This window comes from Canis lupus, chromosome 7 (genome assembly GCF_011100685.1).
Source record: "Canis lupus familiaris isolate Mischka breed German Shepherd chromosome 7, alternate assembly UU_Cfam_GSD_1.0, whole genome shotgun sequence".
In the NCBI taxonomy this organism is placed as follows: domain Eukaryota; kingdom Metazoa; phylum Chordata; class Mammalia; order Carnivora; family Canidae; genus Canis; species Canis lupus.
Genome location: NC_049228.1, coordinates 62,233,968 through 62,257,152, shown reverse-complemented (window position 1 = coordinate 62,257,152; position 23,185 = coordinate 62,233,968). Strand labels below are relative to the sequence as shown.

At 45.0% G+C, this 23,185-nt stretch overlaps 1 protein-coding gene across 4 annotated transcripts in view; it reads right to left on the bottom strand.

Annotated features, from left to right (window-relative positions):
- Positions 1-5,343: 5,343 nt before the first annotated feature.
- KCTD1 (potassium channel tetramerization domain containing 1) overlaps positions 5,344-23,185 on the bottom strand; it is a 183,895-nt gene continuing 166,053 nt past the window's right edge. For 3 of the 4 annotated variants that reach the window (XM_038543619.1, XM_038543620.1, XM_038543621.1), the window contains exons 4-5: positions 10,726-11,031; positions 6,132-6,314 (exon numbers count right to left, since the gene is read on the bottom strand). In XM_038543619.1, the coding sequence (XP_038399547.1) occupies positions 6,156-6,314; positions 10,726-11,031 (465 nt within the window). In that variant the 3' untranslated portion in view covers positions 6,132-6,155. Of the gene's footprint in view, positions 6,315-10,725; positions 11,032-23,185 lie in introns of all 4 variants that reach the window. The other variant, XM_038543618.1, reaches the window with a different exon arrangement.

Below are 23,185 nucleotides of genomic sequence, written 5' to 3'. Positions count from 1 at the left end.
TGGTAGTACACTGGAACCTATAGCTTTAACAAGTGCCTTTTGTATGTCTTAGGAATGGGCAAGTCTGGGGGCGCCTGCACCTCAGTGGGTTAAGTGTCTGCCTTGGGCTCAGGTCACGATCCCAGGGTCTGGAATGGAGGCCAGCGTGGCAGGCTCTCTGCTCAGTGGGGAGTCTGCTTCTCCCTCTCCTTCTGCCCCTCCTCCTGCTCATGCTCTCTCTCTCTCTCTCTCAAATAAACAAAATCTTAAAAAAAATGAATGGGCAAGTTTGGGGAACCTCGATATAACCAATGTAAACTCTGACCGAGAAGAGCTGCTTGATGGTTACAAAGTCAGAGACGCTATGTCTTCTCAGGGTTTAGTAATTCCTTTTCTTTTTTTTTTTGGAAGATTTTATTTATTTATGCATGAGAGACACACAGAGAGAGGCAGAGACACAGGCAGAGGGAGAAGCAGGCTCCCTGTGGGGAGCTGGATGTGGGAGTCGATCCCAGGACTGCGGGATTACACCCCGAGCTAAAGGCAGATGCTCAACCCCTGAGCCACCCGGACGTCCTAAATTTAGTAATTCCTAATCTATAACCAGTAAATCACTGCAGTGACATTTTTGTCTAGTGGCTTTATAATGAAGCACACTGAACTTGCCAAGGACAGAGCAAAATATTTTTTGCATGAGTTAGAAAACCAGAAACAGTTGAGTCCAAGGCATTAATCAAATATGGGTATGTGTGTGTGTGTGTGTGTGTGTGTGTGTGTATGTGTGTGTGTACACATGGTTCCAAGTATCTAGTGGACTTTGGCAAAATTTTTTTGACATACCAGTGTTCTCATCTGCAAAATTGGGATAGTAATGCCAATTTCATAGGGTTTCTATGAGGATTAAAGGGAAGAGCATCTGCAAAGCCCTAGTACAGTGCCTGGCACATCGTAAGCATTTAATGAAAGATTATTATTGCTACTGTCATTTATATTCTAGGATTTCAATCTTTATGATCAAATGATATTATGACTATAAGTTAGCCCTGAATCTTCATATTTTTTTAATAAGTTATGTCCTCAAACAACTTAGTTCTGGTGCCATCACATGTGATTTTACCCAAATGGAATTCTTTTAGAATGTCTGAAACTTGTTTTATTATTTCATAATTCTCAGAACTACAAACTCTGCAGATATCTTGTTCGATTTGTACACTTGAAAAAATGAATCAGGGGATCCCTGGGTGGCTTGGCGGTTTGGCGCCTGCCTTTGGCCCAGGGTGTGATCCTGGAGTCCCGGGATCGAGTCCCACATCGGGATCCCTGCATGGAGCCTGCTTCTCCCTCTGCCTATGTCTCTGCCTCTCTCTCTCTGTCTATCATGAATAAATAAATAAATCTTTAAAAAAATGAATCAGTTCTAACATTCATACAACTAGAGATTACATAAAAACCTAGATTTCCATGTTTTCTAGGAAAAATGAGACATTTAAGTTTACAGGACCCTCATTCTCCTGTTGGAGAGCCTCCTGGCATTGAGTAGGGGCTGCCCCTTTGAATGGGGCACACGTGCTCCTGCCTGTCTCCTAATTTATGCAACTCACCTGGCTCTTGGAGACTGCTGAGTTTATACCCCTCCACCCGGGGTGATGTCTTATTTTCCTCATACATCCATGGATTGTCAGTTCTTAGCCTGGTTAGTAGGTCATAGATGACTGAAGGGGAGAAACAACACCTTCACTGCTCCTCACACCAACAGACTCTTTCAGCCTGTCAAGCCTATAGACCCCCAGCTGAATAGCCACAGGGCCCAGTTTCCATGATTCCCTAAAAGCTTCTGAACACAGTCCATCCCCCAGCCTGGCAGCCAAGATCAACCCCAACTCCCACCCAATTCCATCTTCCTTTTCCAGCCATTTTTCTTCTCCAACGAACCCAGCTGCCTCCTACACCATTCTCTGAACCTGCCTTATGTTTCTCCAGCTTGGAGCCTCTGGCCTCCTATATACCCCTTCCTTGCAAAAGCCTCCCCATCTTTCAAGTGCCACACTGGCAGTCCTTGGTTTGTAAATATAAACTGACACATACGGTATATATAGTGCCTCATAGTGAGCTAAGTACATACCCTAATTTTGCCTATAGAAGTGCAGGTCTTTGCCACCCTCTAGCACCCTGTGGCAGAAACCATGTCACAGGCATCATAGTATCACCAAAATGGGGTGCCCAACATATTGTAAGGGTTGCTCACAATATCTAAATACAGGAACACATTTCCATTTTAAGGAGAAAATGAGGCTAACAAATAATCTACGTTCTTCCTCACCCTACTACAACATGAAAACTCATCTTTTCTCAACGTGTTCGTTTGGGCTCTCCTTATAAAGCTTAACTGAATATTAACCTTTATCATATCATTTACTTGATGTCTGAGAGTATTAATTTCTTTAGTGAGAAATGGGGATAATGCAAGCTCTAGTGTGGGCATCCGGGTTCAATGAGGTAAATGCAGAAAAATGTGCTTAGCACAGTGCCTGGCATAGAGCAAATATTAAGGGCATGGCTATTATTATTACCATGTAGAAATTCACCTAATATTTAGAAGCCATTTTAGAAGTGGCTGTCTTCATTCTGTTCTTTTAAAAGCCTTCTTAGAAAAGAACAGGTAAAAGAATATAGTTTGTGTACCTGACTAAAGAAATGTATTTTGCTCAAAAAAAAAAAAATTAAAATTTAAAATACCAGTGGTTCAGGCAACAGTAGCTTCTTTTAAAAGTATGCTTTTAGGGATCCCTGGGTGGCGCAGCGGTTTGGCGCCTGCCTTTGGCCCAGGGCGTGATCCTGAAGACCCGGGATAGAATCCCACGTCGGGCTCCTGGTGCATGGAGCCTGCTTCTCCCTCTGCCTGTGTCTCTGCCTCTCTCTCTCTCTCTCTCTCTGTGTGTGACTATTATAAATAAATAAAAATTAAAAAAAAAAAGTATGCTTTTATAACCACCAAGGTAATGATTGATTCAGGGAAAGAGTACCAATGAATGTTCATACTGGTGGGCAAAGATGTGTTGAACAGGTATTTACAGTCTCACAATCTTAACCTGTCGATTACTTATTAATCCCAAAGGGAGAAAGCTACTTTTACATTGGAGAAATTTGGTGGATGTCACTTTAAGCGGTCAAATTATCATCACAAAAGAAAAACTATAACTCATGTGAAATAAGATCTATAAAAGCCAGAAATAAAAATAAAAACAAAAACAAGAAATAGAAATTAAAAAAAAATTACCACCACCGTTATGGGCCAAATGGACCCTTGTGGAGTGACATAATAAGGACAAAACATCACCTACATGGTATTCTTGCAAAGAAAAAAAATTAACCTGACTCTACCAATGAGAGACCAACCAGATAAATCCAAACACATTACTAAACATGGCACACGGGCCTTGATCAGATCCTCTTTAGGGAAAATAAGCAGAGTCATAAAGATCCTTATTGGGCTGACTAGTGAAGTTTGAATATGTACTACATATTGTATAATAAAAAAAGGGCAAAATACAATTGTCTCTCTCTATATATATTTTAAATATTTTATTTATTTATGAGAGAGGCAGAGACATAGGCAGAGGGAGAAGCAGGCTCCGTGCAGGGAGCCTGATGTGGGACTCGATCCCGGGTCTCCAGGATCACACCCTGGGCCGAAGGCGGCGCTAAACTGCTGAGCCACCTGGGCCGCCCTCAATTATATTTTGAATGACCAGATCTTTCCGGAAGATCTGGGAATCTATGTTATAAGGCCTGCCAGTATTAAAATTACATGTGATATGTTTCCTGCATTGGGTTGGATTAGAGGTTTAGGACAAAGAATGTGCAACTGGCTTGTCGTTGTATACGTGGGCATAAAAACTTAGAAAAGAAGAAAGTGGATGCTAATAATGCATGTAATTCTGTGCAGCGTTTGTGGGGATGATGCTAACTGCACAGAGAGTGCTGGGTAAATGTTACCAGATCACAACCACCAGTAGAAAGTTCCAAAGTGGGGTGCTTGTTTTATCTCAAGCTTTTAGGAACTTTGGCCTGATGAGAATGGATTACTAGGAAAATCAGAGCGCAATTTCATTGTCCTTTCAGTACAGCGGGGATGAGCTGTATATAATACATATATTATATGTATTATAATACATGACTGGCTGGTATTCATTAGAGTCATTCAGGGTTTGGGTCTCTGTGTTTCAGGGGGTGATAGGACCCATTAACAGCTTACTTTTGGTTTCAGAAGCCAGAGATATTTTCATTACTAGTGTCCTCAGGCATAGAGTTTTTAATTTAAAAAAAGAAAGAAAGTTCAGGATGGAAATCACCTATCACTACAGGAACGTCTCTGCAGCAGAAACACATTATAGTTTACCTGTCAATCTTAGCATCATGCGAGGTTTATTGTGAGCGTCTGGAATGAGGAAGAGGAAGTAGGGAAGAGAGGTGATGGCGGGGTTCACAAAGGAGCCTCTGGAATCACTAACACCGTGGAAAAGCTGAGGCTTAATTCCAAAGTGGTACTGAGACTTCAGTACCACTGGGGCTAATAAGAAAGCGACCATTCTGGCTCTCAGATTTTCCCTACTTCTTCCAAAGCCACAATGCCCTACGTTTTGGACTTTTTGGGCAGGTGTGATGGTAGATTCCAGCTGGCTACAGATTCTTTGTCACTCTCCCCAGCAGGAAGTGGATTTTATTTCCCTTCCCTTTGAGTCTGGGCTGGCTCTGGATCTCCTGAATCACCAGACTACCCCAGAAGGGCACCGAGCAGTTCCAGGCCTGGCCTTTCGGAGCATGGCGGCTTCCGCTTCCTCCCTCTTGGAACACTCGTGCTGGGGACGCTCCCTCTGAGAACCCAGCTCCCGTGCTGGGACGGGGCCAAGCCACACCCAGAGGCCCTAAGCCGGTATCCAGTGGCAGCCCGTGGGAAAGCCATGTAGGACATCACAGCCCAACCTCGCCCCCTGACATCCTGTGCCACAGAGGCAGGCCAGCAAAGGTCAGGCCACTCAGGAGAACCACAGAACCATGAGAGAGGATAAACTGTCCTAAGCTGCTAAGTTTTGGCATGCAGCAACAGATAACTGAAATTCAAAAACAAAAGGTTCATAAGAAGGAAAATGATCTTGCTAACCAGAGCAGAGTAACCAAGCACAGGTCAGCACACTCGCTGAGCGGAAGCAGAACTGTGTAGAACACATGACAACATCTTTATCCTTGAGCGGGTTTGACCTCAAAACTGGCTTCAGCTTCTTAGGCCTATTTCTGATGTTCGACACAGAACATTTAGAAAAAGAAAAAAAAAATCTCATTTTAATACAGCCTCATCCCAACACGTGTGTTTCACACAGGCCTTATTTTTTAAACAGAGTTTATTGTATTTAATACATTATAAAATTTGAAAAATTGTAGGAAAGCAGCAGACTCAAACTGGAGCAACTCTAACAAGTAATAATTTCTGGCCCCTTTGCAAAACTGATCAGTTTAAAAACAAAGTAATGTTCACATCTGTGAGGCGGACAAAAAATTGTGACTTCTGTACAAACTACATTTAAAATTTCATGTCTAATGTCTTTCGAATGCAGTGTGCTCATGAGAGTTTTCTGAAGTCCTGCCGGTCCCCGCCTAAAGAGAGGACATGAAACCTCCATACGCAAAATAAACTCGAGTCAAGGTGTTTTTTTTGTTGTTTTTTTGTTTTTTAAAAAAAAAAAGGAAAAAGAAAGACAAAGGAAAAGAAACGATGGATGGCTGTTGGCAATGGAAACTGTAAGGAGATGCGTCCTCACTGCTCATGGCTTGTTTATTGGTCAGGGGCCTCGGGAGGCCCAGGACACTTCACGGCCATCACAGCACCAACTGTAGCTACCACCTTTTTTAAAACATTTTTTTGTTCCTTTTTTTTTGCATTTCCTACCTTTTGACATATATATATATTTATATATTTTTTTACACCTTGAGGATATCACTATTCCAATTGTTCCCATATGAATACAGGTGTGGTCTCTATTGGATATAAATGTGTCTTTTTATTCATTTTAGGTCCAGGACTTGGTTTGCTGTCCCAACTGCACATAAATGTCCCTTTTTTGTTTGCGTTATTTGTTGTGTACGTTTTTTTTTTCTTTTTGCATAAGAAATCTGTCCATTTAGTCCAGAGGCTCTTGCTTTATCCGGATGACGGAGGGCACGCGGGGCGTCCGCCTCAGCTCCCGCCGCAGGACGTACTCGCTGAACTGGGACGAGTCTACTCCTCCTCCACAGGAGCCCACGATTTCAAATCCTCTCTGCTGCAACCTCTCGAGGACCTGCACGGGGCCAAGACAAGCATTGGGTTAGGGGGAGACAGGTCCTCTGGCCACACACACACACACACCCAAAGAAGTGTCCTGAAGTTTGAGATCTTGTGCAGCCCTGGTCACTCTTGCTCGATCCCCAAATCTCTTGAGTTCCTACTTTTATTTTTTTATTTTTTAAATTTTATTTATTCATGAGAGACACACAGACAGAGAGAGAGCCAGAGACACAGGCAGAGGGAGAAGCAGGCTCCATGCAGGGAGCCCGACGTGGGACTCGATCCCAGGTCTCCAGCTGAGGCGGACATGCCTCTTCGCCCTGGGCTGAAGGCAGCGCTAAACCGCTGGGCCACTGGGGCTGCCCCGAGTTCCTACTTTTAAAAGAAGAGCCTTTACGAAGACTGAAGGGCAGGAGGGAGGGAACATCGTTTCCAATACCTCAGATGCGCCTTTCCATGCTTGCCTCGCACGCACTGATACATTTAATGATTACAACCACCCGGCATTGCGGGGGATCAGCCCATTTCCTACATGGGAAAACCGAGGCTCCCAGCCTGTAAGTGATAGAACTGGGTTTCCAACTCAGGTCCGTTTGGCCTCAGATGCCACGTTTCTTGCAACATGCAACGCTACCTTCTCTGCCAAAAGAGAGGATTCACATTTCAAATCTCATTTATCACTAAGATATCGTCTAGGAGATATGATAAATGATATGGCCAGACAGTGATTTTATCTGAATTTACTCAGCCAGTGATTCATTCCCAACTCACTCCCCATTGTTGAAAGCTGCCAGTACTAACTTAATATATTTTGGTTTGGAAGATGGATATCATTTCAATAGCAGAACAAATGGGCTGCTGAAGACAGTAGAGGTTTATCTACAGGTTTTCAAGTTTATGGCATCTGAAATAGATTTATTGCCTGTGCATTAATGAATGTGTGCATTCAGGGAGGCAAGAATAAATGCAGTGGTTATATGTTGGAAAACACATCCAAAATAGAGAGATTCTAAACTTCTCACTTAATGATCACTTCTCATAATCTCTTCAATTTTGAAATCAAATACGTGACGCCAGAAAGACACTTGGGTCAGTCACCTACATGTCTGACAGTCTTAAATCCCGGAAACAACTCCTTCAATCTTAGATAAGCAGAAATAGGGAAAAATTATCTAGAGCACCATTTCCTTAGAAATCCAGCAGATACTGGACTTGCAAATGTTCCCTAGGCTTCTGGGTAAAATTAAATTACTGCTATACCACTCTAAAGGCAAGACAACTCAATCATAACTTAAAAAAACAAGTCTGGCTCAAAATTTCTTGAGGGGGATGAAGTGAAATGGTATTAAATAACTTTCAAAATGTACTTACTGTAAAGTGAGCTCTTACTATTTCTCTTTAAATTATTATTAGTTTGAGATGCCTGGGTGGCTCAGTGGTTGAGCATCTGCCTTTGGCTCAGGTCGTGATCCTGGAGTCCTAGGATCGAGTCCCACATCGGGCTCCCCACAGGGAGCCTGCTTCTCCCCCACCTACGTTTGCCTCTCTCTCTGTGTGTCTCTCATGAATAAATAAGTAAAATCTTTAAAAAATTATTATTATTTGGTCGCCTACTTCTATGTGGAATATAATTTGCTATTTTGCGAAAGAGCTAACTAGAGATTGGAAAACAATACAGGATGCTTTCTAAAAACTCAAACTTTGAATGCTGGCAAATTAAAAAAAAAAAAAAAAGTCCTTATGAGAACAAAATGAACATTGTACCCTGCAGCACTCTGTGTCTGTAGCTATATTCACAATACATACGCACACCAGTCAGCAAAGGGACAGGATGAAGGAAACAATCCCTGAGCTCAAAATCAAGATGTACTTTGGTGGCAAGTCAATAAAAAGGTGAGGACCCAAGAGCCCACTCTACGATTTCCCCAGCAAAGGCAGGGATGTAGCCCGCCAGCAAGAAAAACTCCAGTTTGCTTGGCTAAACCACTGCACTGAAAAGGATTCTTTGCCTTGATAAGGACAGGAATTACCGAGGTAGAAGAAGCTGTGAACAATGAAGCACCTAACTCTGGTACTGTTTGTCTTGCAGTGTTGTTAGGTTGCTAAATTGTTAAGTAGGGAAATCCCGAAGCTTCCTACCCAGGCATCTGATAGAGCTAATATCATTATTCCAGATGTTATCATTATGTTATCATTATTCCATATTATTCAATGTTACCTTGATGCGGTCAAAGCTTATTTCCATGTCACGCAAATAGCCACACTCCTTGGCCATTTATTTTTATTTTTTTAAAGATTTTATTTATTTACTTGACAGAGGGAGGGAGAGAGCCCAAGCAGGGGGAGTGGCAGCCAGAGGGAGAGGAAGAAGCAGGCTGTCCGAGGAGCAGGGAGCCTGATGTAGGGCTGGATCCCAGGAACCTCGGGATCATGACCTACACTGAAGGCAGATGCTTAACCGACTGAGCCACCCAGGCACCCCTGGCCATTTCTTTTTAAACATAAATTTGTAAATAGTAAAATTCCTTAAAATTAGTGATCACTTGAGAATATTAAAATCTTTCTGGGGGTGGATGGGAGTATCAGTTCTTGTGCATCTTATCCTAAAAGCCTAGAAGACAAGTGCCTATTTTCTTGGTTGGTGGAGCAGGAAGCTAGAGTCATTGACTGTGTCATGGTCACATCAGGCTGTGTCACTGATGATCTTAATCCAGATGAAAATGTCCACATCTGATGAGACTTGAATAACTGGGAAACTTGTCAGGCATGTGAATTTATTCAGTGGCCTGAGTGGTGGGGCTGGGCTTCTGTGTGAGAGATGGGGCCCTAGGGAAGCAATGCTGTCATGGCTCTGATGGGTGCTGCCCCTCCCTCCATCTGGAGGGAAGCTGGGGCAGGTTGTGTGTGGGGGACGTGAAAGGCTTTCAGAGCTTTAGAGGCTGTGATAAATAGCGGGGACCCTGCTCAGGAACACAGGGTGGTGCGGGGTGCACCTCTGGCCCCATCCAACATAACGGCTGCCACACTGCCTAAGAGCACCTGGCTCTCTCTCCTGCGCTCCTGCGACACTGCTTCTGCCAGTGTCTCCTGCCGTTCTGTTCTCAGACATCTGTTTATAAATTTTAAAAATTATAAATAGTTGTGGAACAATCTTCAGGGGGCAGAATGGTAGAGTGGGCACTTCTAGTCTTTGAGCTGTGGGAGAGGTTTCATTGGGTCTATTCTGAACAAAATCATGGCCCCATCCCAATTAAGAAGAGGAATAGGGGGAAACCCCAAGCCCTTATTCCACTGACTTCAAATCATTTTGAGTCACATAGACCTGGAGCCAAGACCCAGGTATACCTCTACTTTCTCCTCAGCAAGACAGAGGACTCAGTACTTACCTGTTCTAAGAAGACAAGGCACGTACAACACTTGGCCCAGGGCTGCCATGCATTAGTTAAGATGGTGAGCATACCCACTAGCATCTAAGGGACACATCACCTCACGTGTCATCCAAACTTCTGAATTCTATGCCTAAGTCTCCTTCTCCCATAGATTTCTCTGTCTCAGAAAATAGCAATTCCATTCACCCAGTTCCTCTGTCAACAATCTTAGTCACCCTTGGCCTCCTAGAACCTGCAGCCATTGTCAGAAACCTTGTTAGCTCTACTACACTCAAGATACTCAGGATCGGACCCTTCTCAAAGGTTGCTAACTGGTTGCTTGCCGTTTTCCATTTACTGCTAGAATCTTCATTTTCGAATGTGAGTTACATCATGCCACACTTTTGCTCGAAATCCGCAAATGGCTTTCCATTTTACTCACACAAGCAAATAATTCAAAACCACAAGAAACTGAAACAAAAAATCCCAGCGTGCTTACCACCGCCCAAGAGGCAAACCACGATCTGTCCCTGGCCACCTGCTGGCTTCGTGTCTCAGCACGCACTACGCCTTACTCACTTTCTTCAAGCCACATGGGCTCTCCTGATAACTCCTCAACATGCCAAGCAGACTCCTACCTCAGAGTTGTCACACCTTGCTGGTCCCTCTGCCTGGGAGACTCCATCCTCTTCTTGCTACCTGACCAACATTTCTGTTGATTACTGTTTGCTGCATTCACCCACCGCCCCCCTGTGCCGCTCTCCCCCGTCCCATCCTTCCTCAGAAGGTAAATTCCGTGAAAATAGAGCTATCGTTTCTTTCTTCATCTTCTAGATCTCCAGTGCTCATACCAGCATTGGGCACATAGTAGATGTTTAACAGACACCTGTGGATTGAATGAGTGCGTAGCAGGTGCACACAGTTACCTACCCAACAGAGGTGATGCCACGTGAGAGTTTCCCAGCTCTCCGGAGGAAAGGCGCTATGTGGAGGCAAGGTTAAGTAACAGCATTAAGAGCGACATTTGACGCCACACAGTGTATGACAAGGCTATACCTGGACCGAATTGAGGTGACAGTAGCCATTCAGTGGAAACCTAATGACGTGCGTTGAGTCGTGATTCCAGCCTGCGTTGACAGAGTTACACATCACGTCGCCGATCTCTGGAAACACCTCTTCTATCAAGGATTTGTCACCGCTGAGCGTGATCCTTTCTCCGAGGTCTGGGGCGACACGCACCACTAGGCACTCACAGGGCCTTGAAAAGCGACCAGTTTCTCTGTCCTGCTTCCATCTTTCCATCTCCAACAACATGGGCTGAAGCTGAAAATATTTTGCCTCTTCATATAACAAAGTGTAGTCCTGAGGGGGAAACAAAAGGTATTTCACAGTGCAAAACACAAACACGAAGCACTGAAAATGCTCACAGGTAAGGGGGTGATTTTTTCCCCCACCTCTGTTACTTCAATAATCAAATTTGTGTGTAAATGTTTCACGCACAGCACATTGGTGCATGCATTCATTCAGCCATGATAAAAGGAGCTTAAGGGTATTAAGGGCCAGGTTGGCCCTATTCTAAATGCTCCCCATAAATCAAGTCCTATAACCCCCACAACCGCCCCTGAACTTGGAACCATTATTATTCCCATTGTGCAGATGAGATAACTGAGATGAGAAGGGCCGAACCCATGACTTTGCTCTTTCAGCAGAAGAGTGCCTGGGTATTTAAAATCTGTGGGATGAGAATCCTCTTTACATTCTCCCTGTGGAGCCAGGCATGGGATGCTATGAGGGAGGCGCAGGTGCCCTATTCACAGGAGGCCCCCGCTCCCCTTCACCTTCATGGAAGCTGAGGACTCCTGTGGGAGGCAGGGGGCCTCTGGAGGTGGGAGCGGGGCTGGAGATGGTGGCGGGTGGGCACCTGCAGGCCGAGTGCTGCTTTTACCGAAGTGTGGGTGCCGATCTGTGCTGGTCTGGGGGCGGTGGGTGCACAGCCCTCAGCTGCTCTCTGCGCTGCCATCCTAAAGTGAGGGAGGCCAACTAGCCCATGATCCCTGCAGGATAGACGTGCAGAAACGAAACCCATCCCTTTCTGAAAGCACAGCCACCCATTCTATGAGCATGGTTTCTTTTTCTTTTGCCTTAAAAAAAAAAAATCTACTGAATTAAAGCAGAAATCTAGCAAGCAGGTATTAAAACACACACACAAGGGGCGCCTGGGTGGCTCAGTCAGTTAAGCAGCTGCCTTTGGCTCAGGTCATGATCCCAGGGTCCCAGGATCAAGCCCCATGTAGGGCTCACTGCTCAGTGGTGAGCCTGCTTCTCCCTCTCCCCCTGCTCCTCCACTCCCCCTGCTTGTGCTCTCTCTCTATCTCTCAAATAAATATGCAAAATCTTTAAAGAAAAATAAATATAACACACATACAAGTCACTGAATGGGAGGACTAAGGAGGTGGAGGAGGAGGCAGCGAGGTAGGAATGATATTAGCAAGCGGGTCAATATTATGCCTACACGTAGCTATGACCACAATCATCTCTGGGTGTGAGGCAAGTGGACACTTGTCCCAGCTTGTTGACTGAGAACATTTTAATGAGCTGACACGGGCGTGTCTGCCAACCTTCCCGGGGCTGGAGCTGGCAGGTGATGCCTGGAGCCTGGTGCCTGCAGCAGGGCCGACACCGGGAGCCCAGGGCCCGAGTGTTGCCGGACGGAGGCCCCTGCCATCTGGATGGGGTGGCACGTGGAGAGGATGACCACAGGAAAACCGGTTTTAGGTGGCACTTTGCTCTTTTTCTTGCAAATTAAGCAACAAAGGCAGCAGCAGCAGCAGCAGCAGCATTATTTGGGGCCTCCAGAGAAAAATGTGGAGAGGTGGGGTAAGACAGTGCAGTGGGCCCCCAGCTGCATCTTCCACTTTCTGTGTCGAGACATCCGGGCCAGGTGAAGGTGCTGTCCCAGCCACTCAGTGCCCGGACCGCTTCTGCATCCTGCCTTCTCCCGGCAACCCCAGTCCTACAGGAGTCTGGGTTCCCCGCTGGAGAGGAGCACGGACTGGCACCTGCTTCACCTCCCGACCCGCAGGACGTACGGTTGGCTTTGAGGAGGTGAGAACGAAGCTGAGGAGTGGCCACTCTGAAGACAGGACAGAGACAGAACCGAGGCCCCCTCGGCCGGCTGGAGGGCAGGCGTGGGGAGACTGGGGGTTCCTCCCGGGTACCTGGGACCCCTGTGTGGGGACCGAGCTGTCTCTGAAGTACATCAGCTGTGAGTTAGCGACCTCAGTCCTGTACTTACTTGTCAAGATGACAGCTCTCAAGGAGATTTAAAAACAGCACCGACAGTCACACAAGCAATAGAAGTGAGAGCTTCTGCTACTGCTTTTTATTTTCCTCTGAGAATGAAAAATTTTAGCACAAGGAAGAATCCGGACTCCAGTGCAAATGTGTCATCCAGTCTTCAAATCTGAGGCTGCCTAGAGCAGTCTTATTGACCAACCTTGGCCCTTATGGAGGAATTCTTTCAAACACTGCTGAATAGTGACCGTTAGCCTCTGATTAGATGCTTCCAGTGGCGGGAAGCTTACTACTAACAGGCCACAGCATCGACTTTGTTGGACGCTCTGGTTAAACTTCTGTACACTTCTTGGTTAGAGTGACCTGATTTTCCCTGTAGTTCCAACTTATTCAGATTCTGCTATCTGAGGCTACAGTGATCCTGAACTTTCTGTGACACATGAACCTTTCTTACATTTGAAGACAATGGTTATGTCTTACTACCATTCAGGCTGAAAATACCCAATCTTTTCAGGTCTTTCTCATTTGTTATGACTTAGAGGTCCTTCAACATCTGCTACGTGCTTGACTTTGTCAACATACTTCTAAAACCCAAACCGGAAGTGAACCTAACATTTCAGAGGTGACCTAATGAGTGTGCTGTAAAACCTTCGCTTGGCCGGACATTCTAACCACTCTTAAAGCAGCCTGCATTCATCTCCGATGGCTGCTGCAACGCTTACCACACACTGCGTGGCTTAAAACCACACACATTTATTCTCTTACAGTTTTGGAAGCTGGAAGCCTAAAATGGATCATTAAGGTGGTGTTTCTTCTGGAAACTCCAGAGGAGTATCCATGCCCTTGCCTTTTTTCAGCTTGCAGAAGCAGCCTGCATTCCTCAGCCTGTGGTCCCATATCACTCTCGCCTCCACTAAGGTCATATCTTCTCTGACTCTGAGGAGTCACATCCTCCTGCCTCCTCCTTTCACTTGGACGGACCCTTGTGAGTACACTGGACCCACCTGGATGACTCACAATGATCTCCCCATAGCAAGACCCTTAACTTATCACACCTGCAAAGTCCTTTCTGCCATGTAAGGTGACATATTCCTGGGCTTCCAGAAATCATGATGTGGACATCTTTGGGGGGCCGTTATTCTGCGTACCTCCCAGCATAAGGCTGTATTAACTTTCTTGTCTGTCCTATTACCCAGCCAGTTTACATTTTGCTTCCAGTGGAGTCTCTACACCTTTCCCAAGAGCTGCTCTCGAGCTAGGTCCTCCTCTTACAGCATTTGTGAACAATTTTAAATCTCCACTATTTATCCTTCTTCAAATTGCCTACTGTGGGTTCTGAATTCATTCCAATATACTGAGAAAATGTGGATTCTTTCGCCCAGTGCTCTGCTCTCTCATTTTTTTTGTCATTTTGAACCGGATGTTCTGTTTCTGCATGTGAATCATTTCTTAAATGTAATGACAGGACAGGGCTACATGCAGGCCTTGGTTCAGGCTGATGGCTCAGGTAATAAATTAAGGTTCTGGATTCTGGCTATTTGAACAGTTATAAAGTCTATAATTCTGAGATCAACCAGTCCACAGTTGCAGCATTTGCTGGGTGTCTGGTTGAAATACCGTGTGTTTGGAGGGGCCTCCAATGGGAAGGCTGGACATGTGGGAGGGACCCAAGTCTCCCTACTGCCCAGAGATTCTCCTTAATTGTTTTCCAGTCTCCTTATCTATAAAATAAGAGGAATAAATCACATTAAAGTCACTACCAGGGGACGCCTGGGTGGCTCAATGGTTGAGCACCTGCCTTTGGCTCAGGGCATGATCCTGGGATCTGGGATTGAGTCCAGTGTCTGTCTCCCTGCGAGGAGTCTGCTTCTCCCTCTGCCTATGCCTCTGCTTCTCTCTCTCTCTGTGTCTCTCATGAATAAATAAATAAAATCTTAAAAAAAAAAAAAAGAAAAAAAGTCACTACCGGGCCCGATATTCTGAGCCTACATCCAGGGCAATGTCCTGATCCACCAGTTTGTCCACCATAACCTGAAGGTAATAAGGCTGGCAGGACAGAGCTACAAATCCTCTATGCTGACTCTAAATTCTCAACACTTTTTTTTTCCCTCTGAGTTCACAAGCCACATGGGTAATCCACCCTGAGGTCTGGCCATGGACTGACAGAGAGCCTCCCTGTATGGTGCTGCTCATGTTCATCACTCCCTGCTCTTGGAAAAATAGGGAAACACTGGCCCTTATCAGACTTGTGGCCTGCTCAGTGATTGCTCCAGGATCCTGCCAGTGGTTTTTAATGTGTAGGTTAAAGGGGTCCCCTGAAGGTCATCGTATGCCCTGGGATGTATCTCAGGGGCCTAGCTTTGAGCTACCTCAGGCCACCAGGTCCTCTTGCCCATCTCTACTCGACCATCTGGCTCCATCTCTTCCTTTACTATGTCATTCCTCCTGGTGTCTGGGCACAGTGCTGTCTGCGTGGGGGCAGCAGACGCTGGGGGGTAGCCGAGCACCCAGGCTCCACTTGGCCATCGCCCCCTCGAGGCCGACTTACCTCCCAGCATCTGCCAGCTCAAGAATTAAAAAGGCCCTTCTTGTTGGTGTTACCATTTTCTGCATGGTTAAGCTCACACTGGCCATTGGTTTTCTTGGCAGGTTCCTTTATATTCATCTTTCTCTACTTCCTAACACACGCTTCCAGTCTTAGCTTGTCAGAGAACCAGTGCCCCCGGCTGCCTTCCTTAGGAACCTCGTCCTCCTTCCCTTCCTCAATCAGCATCAGTTAATTTTATTGCCTAAATCCCATATATTTTAGAGTTTATCAAGTTTCTCTTTAGAACTCTCTGACCTTGTGCTTGTCTCCTTCTACTCTCTGAATCTTTTGAAATCTTCTTTCCTTACACTCTGGTTCCTATCTGGCAACACCCACTGTTCCTTTCTTTGGCTTTTACAACCTCTAGACAACTCAGTCTCTAATCCCCAAGGTATGAGGCAGAAATCAGCAGAACTTTATGGGGCAGCAGCAGAAGGTTTGGCTCTAGATGTTTTTTTTTTCTTTCTTTCTTTCTTTCTTTCTTTTTTTTTTTCTTTTCTTTTTTCTTTCTGATTTTATTTGCTTATTTGAGAGAGGGTAAGAGAGCATGAGTAGGGGGAGGAAGGGATCAGAGGCAGAGGGAGAAGGGGAGAGAAAATCTCTCAAGCAGACTCTGAGCTGAGTGTGGAGCCTCACACAGGGTTCGATCTCAGGACCCTGAGATCATGACCTGAGCCGAAACCAAGAGTCAGACACTCAACCGACTGAACCATCCTGGTGCCCCTGGCCCCAGATTTTCTTTTGAGGGAAATGAACCCAAAGCATCCACATTTGCTTTTGGCAAAGCAATTCCAGAATATACTAGACACCGTCATTCCTCTGCCCTAGCTTCTCTGCCAGTTTTATCTTCTCCAATTAAGAAAGCATCATTCATATTTCTTGCTTAGCTTGCTTATCATATCCAGATAAAGGAAAACAGATTATTTAGACCCATTATCATGTTTAAATAATTTTAAAATCCTAGAATACATATTTTTAAAATAATTTTTGGGGGAGATTTACAGTGGTTTTTTTGAGGCATAGAAATATCAAGATCCCATTTTATAGACAAATACATTGAGCTTTGCTAAGACCCCAGAGATAGGTACATGGAACAAGAAGGAAAATATGGGTAAACTCCAAAATGCAAATTGACCATGTTTCAAAAGCTTACTTCTTGATTAAATATCTGGAAATCAGAAAACATCTCCCTAGAAGAAGAAAAGGGATATAGACCGTGTATTGGTTTCCAATCGCTGCTGTAAGAAATTACCACATATTCGGTTGCCTTAAAACAACACAGAGTCACTCTTGTAGTTCTGGAGGTCAGAAGTCTGAGGTGGGTCTTAGGGCTAGCTAGCATCAAGCTCCCCGCGGGACTGCCTTCCTTCAGAAGCCTGTAGGGGACAATGGCTTTCCTTGCCCTTCTCAGCATCCAGAGGCTGCCTGCATTCCTTGGCTTGTGGCCAACAATCACAATACTTCCTTGATCACATCTTCTCTGACTCTGACCCTGACCCTCCTCCTTCTCTCTTTCACTTATAAGGACCTTTGTGATTCCACTGGCCCACCTGGATTATCCAGGATAATCTCCCCATTTCAAGACTCTTAATCACATCTGCAAAATCCCTTTTGCCACATAAAGTAATATATTCTGGGGATTAGAATGTGGACCCCCTTGGGGGTCATTATTCAGCCTGCCACACACATTTACTGGTTTCACCGAATAGTTCAGAGGTTTATTTAACTTCTAATGGCCTTGAAGTTTTACACAGTAGTTGGCACATCCTTGCATTTAAAAGGCAACTCAGTCACTTGTTCATTTTAAAATCCATTCATGTGCCAGATGCCGTGCTAGACTTTGTACCATGGGGACAAAGAGGGATTTTCTCTGGGGAATGCATCCAGGTCATCCCAGGAGTTCCCAAGCAGTACTTAGCTCTCCAGAAGGCAGGGTATGTACATCAGGGGACCCACAAGGCAGGGGCACTGAGAAAACGAGGAAAATGAAGAACTTTATAGTTTATATTTCAAAAATAGACTCCAGGTAGTAGTCTTGAAAAGAGAAAAACCATCTCTGCAGGATTTAACTTCCTTTCATTTTAAATTTTTTCAGATTTTTTGTTTGTTTCTTTGCTTTCTTCTTCTTCTTCTTTTTTTTTTTTTTTTTTTTTTGGTGTGAGGTGGGTCACCATAGTTTTTCCAGTATTTCAGGTCTGGAGTGTCTAAAATTCTTAATTTCCCTGGCTCTGCCATACTTTTTTCTTTAAGAGGACTTGATATTTTTATAGCAGTTTTAGGTTCATAGTTAAAATTGAGGGGAAAGGGACTCCTGGGTGGCTCAGTCAGTTAAGCTTCTGACTCTTGGTTTCCGCTCAGGTTGTGATCTCGGGGTCATGAAATGGAGCTCTGCTTGGAGTTCCATGCTCAGTGGGGCTCTTCCCCTGCACCCCACCCAATTGCTTTCTCTTTAAAAATAAACAAAATAAAATCTATAAATAAATAAATGAATAATAGAGGGGAGAGTACAGATATTTCCCATACCCTGCACAGTCTCCTCATTATCAACATCTCCCACCATAGTGGTGCATTTGTTACAGCTGCTGAACCTACACAATCACCCAAAGCCCATGATTTATACTGGAATTCACTTTTGCCCTTGTGCGTTCTTTGGGTTTGGGCAAATGTACAACGGACATGGACCCACCCGTTACCATACCATACAGGGTAGTTGCACTGCCCTAAACTCCTCTTTGTTCTTGCCATTCATCCCTCCCACCCCCTAACCTCCTTTCTTTTCTTCAAAGCCCAGAAAGACTGGCCCACTTACTCCTTTTCCTCTGCCACCATGTGAAACTTCTGGCCAGGAGGCCTCCTTCCCCTCCAGCAGCACCAACTGCCTGCTTCTCCTGACTATTCTTGTTTTTCTGGGGGGAGGATATCCAGCCAAGATTTATCCTGATGGCTAGTGAAGGAACCAGAAGCAGCGGCAAGGTGTCCCTTCTCTACCTGACCACGGTCTCCGTCCCCCATTGCCTCCAAATCTCCTAGAGAAAGGTAAGGTGATAATGACGGGGTATTTGTGGCAGCGTTGGGGAGCAGATCACTCTGCATTCTGAAGCCACACCCTGCCTTGGCAAGTCCCCTGAATACTAACTGTAGGAGTTGGGCCCGATGTGTAGAGTGGGGCGTGGGCAGGGGCTAGAGATGCTATCTGAGATGGTGCCCAGACTGCTGGCTGGCTGTTCCGCCTGCCTCCCAGTCCTCTTTGGTTGCTATGGCTAGCCTTGCCTCTAAGGGAGTGTCTTTGGGAGAGGGAGAGAAGTGGCCCTGGGCAGGGGTACTGGGAGTAATAATCTCTGCACCAGAGACGCAAATACTAGGAGGCAGCAGCAGAGACTATGACTGGAGCAGCCACCCTAAGTGGCCACTCTCCTGGGTCCCAGAGAAGAGATTTCTTGGGGGTCTACCCGGCTCACCACTCTGTCTTCTCTGGAGTGAGTGCCTATAAGCCATGTCTGCTTGCCACAGCTGATTGGCTAAAGCATAAGCACGGGAGCCACTTGAGCCAATTAGATGATCTCTGTTCAACCAAGGAAGGGGAAGGAAACCCAGGGCATTGTTGGAGCAGAGCCATGGGCCTCACTCCTGAAAGCCCCAAATTCCCATGACTGAGGTCCTCAGAATTGCCCTGGTATTTCCACCTCTGAGAGAATGCTCCTGCTAATTCTATGAGATAAGCTAGTATCCTTCCCATAAAAACTTCCTTCCTCTCTTTCTGGTTTTCAACTAGGGCTGATTTTGACCTTAGATGACGTTTAGCAAAGTCTGGAGACATTCTGGGTTGTCATAAACGAGAGAGGGGGTTGGTGCTACTGGCTTGCAGTGCGTGGAAGCCAGGGATACTGCACAACATCCTATGATGCACAGGATAGCCCTGCCACAGATAATTTATTTGGATCAAAAGGTTAATAGTGCAAGATGAGAAACTCTAAGCTTGACCGGGGTCATTCTTATTGCAACCTAAGGGACACAGAAGTCACCCTGATTGATGGTCAGTCCTAGCATCATTAACGAATGTGCTAGCATTCGAGCACATATGATTACTAACATGATGCAATATGAAGTGCACAATATCACTAGAGATGTATTCTCACCAAAATGTTTAATCTAAACCTGTCGGGCCTTCAGACATGACTTGCAGTTTACAGGCAATCAGAGGCTAGAGTAGTGAACTAAACTACACAGGACAAGGCAGCCAGACAAATCCAGAAGGGGGGCATTCTGCGGGGCACCTGGCCCAGTTTCTTCAGCAAGTCGGCACCATATGAAAAGTGACAGACTATGCTAGGTAATAAAAGGAAGGAACATAACTGGATTCAATATGTTCTCTTATAGCAGATACCATCCTGGAAAAGACATCTGCAAAGGACATTTTGGGGTCAGCCTGGGAAATGTGAATATGGTTCCAGTGTTAGAGAAAATTAGATTTTATTGAAATAGGAAGGTAGAGATTATTGTCTGAAATAAGGATAGGAAAAGATCCAGAAGGCCATGCGTGTGCTAAGGTTTTTCACTTGGCAATCTCCGAGGGGTGGGAACATGGGGTTTAAACTTTTTTTGCCTGTATATGTTTTCAAATTTTGTACAATGTGCATAAAGGTTATTAGAAATAACTAATACATTTTTAAACTTAAGGCAGGGATAGATAAGTTGTGGGCTGTGTGTTAGTGAATTTTTCTAAATCTAGGAAGGGTAGTCATCAGAGACTATAAAAGATGCTAGCAACAGAGGACACTGACCAAAGATGCTCAGAATAAAAGGCTAGAAAAATGTAATTTTTTTGTGGTTCCCCATGAAAAAGGGAACCAAAGTTCTGGACTCTTGGTGTACTGGGAATCACAACTGTGTGTGTGTGTGTGTGTGTGTGACCACTTGTACAACACAGAAAACAGAGCAAAGATGAACAAGTCAGTGTCACTGGGAGGAGGGGAGAATGAAGGGAAGGAGGACAGTCATCTCCATAATATAACAGCGCAGGGAAGTTCTACAATCACTTATTAGAGAATAGATTCCGATGGCTTTCAGAGGGAGGAGGGCATAAGCAGCTGCCACTTCAATGGTGTTGTGAAATATGAAATTATCTAAGTTGCTAAGTGGGTATCCAGCTCAGACAGCACATTTGCAAGATGGCATTTCAAGGGGTGTAGGACACTGTGACGTCAACTTTGCACACATTGGCTCAACCTTGCATTGAATAACTGGAGAGGGAAGCCAGAAATCAAGGAACTCTTTCCCTGGCAAACCCAGTTAAGGCAGATTCTCTCCTCATGCCATGTCCCCTCTTCCAAGTCAGGAAATCGACTTGGATGAGGAACACAACACAACTTGGGTTGTTCGGGGATGGGCAGTCTGAGGGCTCCTCTGCGTGCACGTCTATATTTGTGGTCGGCACAAGCTGCTTCAATCCCACCATCAGCCATGGGAGCTGAATGGTCACTTTGGCTTGCACTCTCCTCCTGCTGCTCCTCTAGGTTCCAGAACACTCTGTCATGGATGTACAGCCTGTCGCCCAGAGGTTCTGTGGGAAACATCTCAGGGCCTTGAGAGACGAGAGTTTCATTTAACAAGCTTTTTGTCTTTTTCCCCAAGCGTGGGCTACAGCTAAATCCTTGGCCAATTAACAGGTATGTTTTGCACTTGGAACTGATAGATAGCACATCTTACAGGGCTCTGGCATCCTCAGGGAGCTCGAAAGGTTCAGGCAACCATCCCCATCCTAGCCCAGTAGGTGAAGCCTCAGGGGACTGTCCTCCGGGATCAGCCACAGCTTAACTCCCGTGAGGAAGTCCATCTCTCAGCATCTAACTTGGATGCTCTTGAAGAAAAAGAATAACACCTGCTACATTTAAATATGTTCGAAATACCTAGCTCCATTTCTGGAACATACTGCAACTCATAACAAATGGCTGTTATCATGTACTAACTGTAATTCCCCATCAGTTGTTTTGTATTTCCAGGAATCTGTATCTTTTTTAATCATGAGATTACAAATTAATATTTTACCCTCATAAGTTTCTTAGGATGATGGTATTATACACACGTTTTATATGTGCCCTTTTATCCTATAAATTAGTGTCCTGCCTACTTACATTTAGCTTCTGGCTTCCTGTGACTCTTTTGACCCTTTTCTGCCATATTTAAGGTAATTAATACTAAGTAATTATTATGTGCCCAGCACACAATGTCCTTTAGAATAATATAAAAATGTCCCTGCCTGTGAGACTCTTACAAAGAGAGTCCTGATATATACATAAGATCTCCAGTTTGAATGTAAGCAAGTATATGACCAGGTATGGGGTAGGAACCAGAATCTGGTTTGAATGCGGGACTTATTTCATTCATTTATGTATCCATCCATGCATTCATTCACTCATGCCATAAATATTCACATGCTTAGTATGTGCCAGGGCTGAGCTAGTGCCACAGTCACTGCTGGCCAGCTTCCCCAACAGCTATTCCCAGCCCCTATCCCTTGCTCATTTTTTCTATAGAGGCTAAAAAAGAAAAATATCCCTTTCTAGCCAATGCCCTCTAAAGGGAAAGTCTACTGGGGAATTTTCTGACAAGGACAATATCTTGTGAGTTAAAAAGGCTTTCACCTATTTTTTTTCTGCCTTGAATGAGGAGGTGATGCCTGGGGCTGTGGCAAGCACTTTATAACCTTGAGGGGACAAGTGCGAGGCCAAAACGTCAACACTAAAGATGGAAAAGCAAACAGACAGAGAGAGAGTTCTGGTCCTTGAAGACACCACTGGGCACATACCCCTGTCAGTAACAGGCTTCCCTCTTCAGCTATTCATGGACCTCTGATTTCTAATGTGAGAAAAGAAAAGCAAATCTCCATTAATTTAAGGAGATTATGTACTTCCAAGAAGTATCTGGAAGGTACTACGGATTAATCTCCATTAATTTAAGGTGTATTCCAACACCTGCTGCCGAAAGCACGTGTAACCAACAGTTGGGTATACAGTGCTACACAATGGAGACAAATAATTACAAATGTACTGTGTGTGACCATGGGGAGAATCTCAGGGTACAGGCAAACCTAAGCTGGACTAGGCAGGGATGGCTCAACAATGAATACAATGAGCCCTAACGACAAATAAAGGCCAAGAAAAGAGCATTAAATAGATCGGTCTCTTTGAAGAGGGCAAGAAGACGGTGTGCTTGTGGAAGTAAGAAAAGCCCTGTAGGGCATATGTGCAGAGGAGAGTCCAGTGGTGGGGAGCAGGGGGAGTGGAGCCTTCTGGGCCGCATAGACTCTGACAAGGATGTGCTGCTTTGCTCTGTGAACAATGAATGGGAAGCCTCTGTAGAGTTGTAAGCAGAAGCAAGTCATGACTGAAAAAAAAGTCAGTTTTTTTCAAAAAGTGTTCCTTGGTGAGGGATGGGTTGGGAGATGGGAGGAGGGAAAAAGGCAGAAGGGTAGATCTATTAAAGAGCAACAGGAGGGATCCTTGCCATGATGGAAATGTTCTGTGCCTTGATTATATCAAGGTCAATATCCTGGTTGTGCTGTTGTACTATCATTTTGCAAGATGTTACTATTGGGCGGAATTGGGTAACATAGGATCTATTATTTCTTACAACTGC